This window comes from Galeopterus variegatus, unplaced genomic scaffold, assembly GCF_000696425.1.
Source record: "Galeopterus variegatus unplaced genomic scaffold, G_variegatus-3.0.2 Scaffold1716, whole genome shotgun sequence".
In the NCBI taxonomy this organism is placed as follows: Eukaryota; Metazoa; Chordata; class Mammalia; order Dermoptera; family Cynocephalidae; genus Galeopterus; species Galeopterus variegatus.
The window spans coordinates 130,470-138,351 of NW_007727827.1; the positions used below are offsets into that span (position 1 = coordinate 130,470).

The window sequence follows — 7,882 nt, forward strand, 5'->3', positions numbered from 1 at the left end:
AAAAAAAAAAAAAAAAAAAAAAAAAAAAAAAAAAAAAGAGTAGGAAGAGTAAATGCTGTAGACACAGACATGGGGTAATACAAGGGGAAAAAGTAAGTAGCCCTTTCCAGAAATCTAATTTTCTCCTCTCTTTTTGAAAAGGAAAAGGGAATGAGATATATCTTACCATGATTCTGAAAATGTTAAAAGGCAAAGTAGAATTTGTTTCTTGATCAATTTATTCTCATTTTCTTTACAATATTAGACTATAAATTTACATTAGTCCTTCCGCAAGAATCAGGAATCTTACCAGCTGAAGACATAGACGGTGACCATAAGCTGCTGAATAATGAACTGCATTGTATCCTTGCTTGTCCCTGATCCCTGGATTTGCATCATTTCTTAATAAGTATTCCAGGCACCTGTATACAGTAACAACATACTGAAAACTCTAAATCCTGCATTTTAACCAATTTATAAAACTAATAAAACAAATACAAACAAATTTAAAACTGATGATTTTTCTTATACTTGAGTAATATAAAAATCGTACATATACCTATACTACAAAAACCTGTCATTTAATGACATTGACTAAAGTATCACGAATAAAAATGAAACGTTCATAAGAGAATCTTGATTCAAAGTGGCAACCTTCAAAGTCTGTCAGAAAGCTTAGTATATGTGAAGGCTCTTTTTTACATAGTCACTACCTATAGCAACATCTATTCCACTCAATGTTTGACAGGATTGAGCATACAATGTTGGCAACATTACTGCTTACCTATCTAGAAGAAAGATGAGTATAATTCTCACCAAGAAAGGATATAAACCGCCCTCCCACCCCCTCAAGAAACTAAGGTCAGAATTCAGTGATCTTGAATTAGAGGACTGAGAGGTGCATAAACAGAGTAGAAGTGGTTTAGAGGTTACAAGAAAGGCCTACCCATAAGAGATACTTCATTTCACTTCTGTGCAATTAACATACAAGGAAAAACAATCTGAAAAACACTATGAGGTTCACAATCTGTTATAATTTTAGCAAACTGTTAATGTAGCAAAAAAAAAAAAAAAGGGTACCGGATTAGAAGTTCAAGATTTGCCTCTAGAGTTAGTGTGGTACCAGTGAACTTGGGCAAATTATTTTGCCTTTTTATGGTGAAATGACCTCCGTTTATTCATTTGATAGGTGGGGTGGGGATAGCAACTAAATAATCCAAAAATCCATTGAAATTCCCAACGTCTACCTAAATATTAATTACACTACTAGGTGAAAAAATTCTTCAATCACATACTCCCTGTTAAAAATTCCAGTTTCCAAAATCACATTGAAATTATATAAAAACAAATAAAAAGGAACTCTAAAGCAATCTTATTGATCTTTCAGTAACTCTATCATCTATATACAAAGGCCATTCTTTCCATGATAACCCTTTTTCTTTAGTGTAGTGCTGAATTGCTTAAAATCCTTTATGTCTCTTAGGATTAATTTTAGAATCTTTATTATAACATCTTCAATGGTGCAAATGCTCATCCTTTAAAGTGGGATTTAAAAAAATTTTTTTTTATTGAATCATAATTGATCATACATATTTTGGGGGTTCAATGTTGACAGATGTTGATCAAATCAGTATTACTAGCAAATATATTGTTACAAATCGTACTTATTCTTTACGCCCCTTGTCCAATCTCTCACCATCACCCTCTCCTTCTCCCCTCCCAGTGCTGACAACCCTAGATTTCTTCTCTCCTTCTGAAAGAGGAATGGTTACTCTGTTGATTTGTTGCCTAGATGATCTGTCCAATGCTGAGAGGTGTGTTCAGATCCCCCAATGTTATATAGTAGAGCAGATGCTTCTTCTGTCACTCTGCAATGGGCTTTGTAGACAGAAACATCCTCTTCTTTTATCTCTGCTGGTGACTCTCCTTGTGTTAATGCATTCCAGTGGCTGGCAGACATCTGCATGGTGGTTGTGGCATCCAGCCACTTTTGCAGCAGCTGTGGTAGTGTGGTGGGCCACCCACACGGAAGTGATGTTTTTGGCACACTCTTTACCTAGTTGCTGGTGGCTCCTGGCTCCATCCCTCAGGGCCGTGGGTGGGCCCCATGGTTCTGGTGGTGTGGTTGGTGGGAGGAGGAGGGTCCGGTCCCCAGTTTCATACCTCAGGAACCTGGGTGGGCCCTGTGGCACTGGTGGTGTGCCTGGTTGTGGGCAGAGGGTCCAGTCCTCAGCTCTATACCTCAGGACCCCAGGCAGGCCCCCCCCAATGGGTACTATTTTTTTCTTTCAGTTCTGCATTGGATTATGCACTATTCCCACCACTTAAACTCTGCACTGGAACTAATTTGTTGTCCTTTGCTTACTTCTAAAATGGGGGAACTTCCTGTGGGCACCAGTACTTGAGCTCTGTGGTTGAGCTAAATTGCTACTTTGCTGCTGATTCCCTGGGGAAGGCTTTTTGTGCAGCTCAGGTTTTAATGGTTGACTTCTACACTTCCAGATTTACTGAAATCCGCTGCACTTGGGTTGTGTAGAAATACTGGTCTGGGTCTGGGTCTTTTCATCAAACTGCACCCATGCAATTCTATATTCCTGACCAGTCTCCTCTGATTTGTTTTATGCCTATTGAGGGGCAGATCAGCTCTCCTTGCCATGCCCCAGTACTCCCCTGGAGGGCCCATCTCTCCCACAGCCCGTGCTGCAAACACTTCCCATGGGATGGGCCATGCTCCGGTCCCTTGCAATGACTCACCGGCCTCTCAGTAGCTTCTTTTTTTCATGTTGTGGCTCCTCAGTACTATGTGGGTCCATGGGAACCCTATTAGTGGTAATGCTGGCCTGGAGCCACCAAGGCCCTCTTCTCCCCTGCTGCCTCCAAGCAACTTCATCCAAAGGGCACAGCTGCGGCTTTTGCTGGCTTCTGGCTCCATGCGCTCAGCAGTTCCAGCCTGAAAACAGTCAGCATTCAAAACGGTGGGAGCGGTTTTTAATTTCTCATTGTGGCTTCTCTCACCTTCATAAACTCCGTAGGTTTTGCTTCCTCTTCCCTTGAGTTCTAGCAGCCCCAGTTTGGCTGTCGTTGCTTTTTAATAGTTGTAAATTAGTTGATTTGTGGGAGAGAGTGACACTGGGGACTGTCTATCCCACCATCTTGATGTGGGATTCTGATATTTACATATAGCTAAAATTCTTGGAGTCAAACATAATGATTAAAGATTAAACTGGGTTTTACCATGATAAAAAACAAAATAAAACAAAACCCAAATCTGGCTCTAAAGTTAACAAGACTAGTGTTTTTTGGAGTTTCATAAACTAGCTCTGAGGGCGCTTCAGGAACAGGAAGGGTTTCAGGCAGCCACATTTGTACATAGCCTTCTTAGGTGCCCAATTCAGAGGACTGTGCTCATTGGGATGTAAAAAATGCCTGCAGTTCTGTGGGGCAGTGTAATTACTTTAGAGGCACAAACAATTCCCCAAGGGCATTTAAAAAAATCTTTAATCCAGTTTTCTAGATGTGAATAAGAAAACAGAAATGGTTCTCACTGAGACCTGAGCACAAGAAAGATTCTATCAGTAGAACAAACTATTTTAAGACAACTCACTGATACATGAGTACTGAAGAAAAGATTTATTTAAGGAAAGCAAAGCAAGTAGGTTAAGTTCATGTTTACTTCCAAAAGTAGAGTATGTCCCAACACATTATTTACAGTGACTACTTTCAAGTTTACAGCACTAAATGGTTTGAAATGTGTTATATACATGAAGTACTTCTTATCAAATTATGCTATTTAATTTTTTTACATTCATATTATTCAGATACTTAGGTTCATGTAACAAAGACAAAGTTGATTTATAATAAAATTCCTTTTATTGGCATGCCTTTTTGACTTTGCTGAGTAATATGAATTTCATAATTACTTTGTGAGATAGGCTAGGTAAGTATTATCTTTAACAAATGAAAAAAAGTTCTAATGTTCAGGAAAATTAAATAACTTGTCCTAAATCCTCTGGCTAGAATATGGCAAAGCCAAGAACAAGACCTCAGACCTTCTACTCTTCTTTTACTGCTCCTTCTATGCTATGCACAGTAGTTAATGAGTTACAGTGATAATTTACCCTGGGTGCTTATGAAATAGTGAGCCACAAAACTGCTTGATTTTGAAAATGTGAACCTCAATTTTAATCTGCAAATAAGGGGGGAAAGGGAAGAGTGTACTTATGCTGACCTTTTTATTCATTGTACATTAATACATGATCATTTTATAAAACCATGACAATTAAGAAATGAAGATTCTCTATTATCTCTTTCCATACCCCGAAATAAAAATATATGCAAAATCTAGAAGAATACTTATGGCTACATAATAAACTACTCTTAACTGTTATTTTTTCTTTGTTTAATATGTTAGATGAATTTAAGTATCTTCGTTCCAACTAAGTATAATTAAAAGTTAAATCAGAGTGCATTTCAAACTATTTAAATTTTTCCTACTCTTCTTCTATCACTCATGTAATCTCTACCACTCAGTTTTGATGTTCACACTGATTCAAGTCCACGTGTCCCATGGCTGGTCAGAACCCTCCATGTGAGGACCACTCAGCCCAGAAGAAGAGATGTGACATTGTTACTCCCAGAGGCCCTCCTTCTCTATTCTTCACATCATGGAGTATGACAGTGTCTGTTCTTACCAAATAAATACATAAATTAATAAATAAATTTATATATAAAGCATAGTTAAAAATACAGCTAACCCTTTTAAGACTATAATGTGTCAGGTACTGTTTCAAGCAATTCAAATATCCTAAACCCACTTAAACCTCACATAGCCATGAATTGGTCAGACTATTATCTCCATTTCACAGAAGAAATAGGCATGGAGAGCTTAAGTAACTTGCCCAAGGTCCCATAGTAAGAGGCAGAGCCAGTATCAAACGCAACGTTGTCTTACATACACATACAAAATGAGTTTAACAAGGTTGCTGAATATGACACACACAAAAGTTATATATATTTTCTTTATGCCACCACAAACAAAAGGAAATTTAAAGATAGATTTATTTTGGCAATAAAAATATCAAATACATAGGAAAAAAATCTAAGACTACAAAACCTCTACACAAAAAAACTGCATGATTCCATGAAAACAGACAAAAAACAAACAAAACAATGCTATGAGAAGTCAAAATGTGATCCCATTTTACAAGACTGTTGCTATGGTCTGAATGTTTGTCTGCCCCCCACACCCCATATGTTGAATACTAAACTCACGGTGATGATATCAGGAGGCGGGGCTTTTGAGAGGTGATTAAGTCATGAGGGCTCTGCCCAGGGAGAATAAGATTAGTGCCCTTATAAATAAGGCCCAAGGGAGCTCTTTCACCCTGTTCACCATGGAGCATATAGCAGAATATGTCACTCAATGAGAAAGCTGGTCCTCACCAGATACTTAATCTGCCAGCCCCTTGATCTTGGACTTCCTAGCCTCCAAGGGCTATGAAAAATAAATTTCTGTTGCTTATAAGCCACCCAGTTTATGGGATTTTGTTATAGTAGCCTGAACAGACTAAGACAGAAAATTGATACTGAGAATTGGGGGTGTTGCTCTAACAAATACCTTAAAATGTGGAAATGGCTTTGTGACTCGGTAATGACAGAGGCTAGAAGAGTTTTGAGGTGCATGCTAGATATCACGTTCCATAAAACATTTTCTAAAACTACATATCATTATATGACACAAAAAAGGCGATAGAAAGGCATATATCAGGCCTTTAACTTTGAGAGGAATGCAAGGGACATGAAATGATCTACATACAGATACAGAAATAAAAATGTTAATGGTGGTTACTCAGGAGAGTTGGCATGAGGAGGAATTTCTTCCTTATATATAATCAGAAAAAAGAACCCCAACTTTCCCCTTCTTTTATACACTCTACACAGAGGTAAGAGGGGGACGTTCACCATCTTGCTCAAAGCTAGCCCTACTTCTCTTTAACTGGCAAAGAGAATCTTATTTATTAATATTTAATATGTTTAATAATGTTTCTTGTGATAGCAGCCATATGTTTGCTGGATTCACACATGATGTAAACTAAAGAAATTTCAGAGGATGTGCTGAGTCATGACTGTCTACAGAGAATGCAGGCATCAGGATGATGGGGGTGATTAGCAGAATGAGTAAAATCAGTCAGGAAAGATTTTACATATTTTTCCAATATTTACTGAAAGTGAAGACAGGGAAGACATATGGCAGAGAAGAATTATAATTACTGTATATCACTTCTGAAGAGCAGAAAACCAATGCCAGAACATCAAAAATTCCAAAGTAAAAACAACTTTCCCCAGGGAGATCTACAGGCAAAAAAAACTATAATGCTGACATGGTATTAATAAAAAAATCATTAAAAAACAAACGAGCAAATGTACATTATTGAACATAATGAATTTGAAGCTATGAAAAATTTATTTCTTCTTTTAGAAAACATTTCACTCTTGCTTTGGCAGAAGTATGAATTAATTATGCCAGATTCTGTTATTATCCAACTTATTCCTGGGAATTAAATCCTTGAAATTTAGAAAAATAAGTCTCCAAAACAATTACTAAAACGATGTCTCTGGTACCCTACACAATGGTTACTGTGGCTTATACCTTTCAGGAGGTTCCCAAGAAAGAAGTCACTGAATCAATAAATGATGGCATTAGACAGAATCTCTGGGATTCTGATACTTAAAAAGGAGAGAAAACAGAGGCTCCAAGATAGACTGCTAGAGTCATTTATACACACAATCTCATTTAGTTTTCCTCACAACTCTAAGAAGTAGGTTTCATTTTAATTTTACAAATAAAGAAACTTTGGTTAGCAATTACTTGCTCAGGCTTGAGCAGGTACAATATGAAGACTACAAGATTTAAACTGGGTCTTTCTCATCCCAAAGCTCATGTTCTTTCCAGGACATCAGGCTGCTTAAATACTGAGAATTAAATGTTTAAATAATAAAAGTCACTAGGCTACTTGCTCAAAACAGTTTATATTAGGTGAGAAAACTAGTGATTTAGTTAACTGTAGTACTAGTTCACTTCTATAGAAAAAATAGATTGGCTGGAAATGAACCACAAATCCGAACACTATGGGCTGAATGCTATGTTATTCTTCTATTTTTTTTTTTTCGTAAGAATTCAGGTTTAATGCAACTGCCTAAAAGTAGGAGGACCATAGTGTAATCTGTGTGTGTGTGGGTGGGGTAGGAGTAGGGTAGCCTCTCAGTAGAATTTAGATCATGTTGAGCTGCAACCAGTATTCAGTCTGTGGGAGTAGTGGTAAAGTACTACAGATGATGGTAAAAGTTACTTCAGGTATAACCTATTTTAAGATAATCTATAAATTCTCAAATTACAAAATTGATAAGTTAGAGGATAATCTATTTATCCAAGTTTATTCAAGTATTTTCTTTTTTGGTAGCTGGCCAGTACAGGGATTGAACCTGGATGTTGGTGTTTTACCAAAGTATTTTCTGATTTAAGGTTTTTATCACAGATTTTCTTTAAATAGCTACTATCCAAAAACATACTTTAAATAATCTGACTTCTCCCAAGATTTACCTACACTTAACTTTTCTGGTATGTGTAAAATTGTATCAAGTGATATACTCCTGCAAATAGAAAGTACGTTTTACTAGTGCCTTCAAGAACAGAATTTTAGCCACAAATCCAACATAACAAAATGTTGTTTATAGAAATGGCTTTGAAATTAGAGAATTTATACTAAACTAACATTTGCGAATAACATCTTTGAATTATGCTTTTTATTTTGAGGTAAAAAGTCAATATTAAAAAACAAAGAAAGGGGCCGGCCCGGTGGTGCACTGGATAAGTGCGCCGCTTGGGAAGCACGGCGGCGCTCCC

At 37.1% G+C, this 7,882-nt stretch overlaps 1 protein-coding gene across 4 annotated transcripts in view; it reads right to left on the reverse strand.

The window, feature by feature from the left end:
* Positions 1 to 7,882, reverse strand: part of ANKRD28 (ankyrin repeat domain 28) — a 194,394-nt gene that overhangs the window by 24,763 nt on the left and 161,749 nt on the right. For all 4 annotated transcript variants that reach the window (XM_008578550.1, XM_008578552.1, XM_008578553.1 and 1 more), the window contains one exon: positions 290 to 401. In XM_008578550.1, the coding sequence (XP_008576772.1) occupies positions 290 to 401 (112 nt within the window). The remainder of the gene's footprint in view (positions 1 to 289; positions 402 to 7,882) is intronic.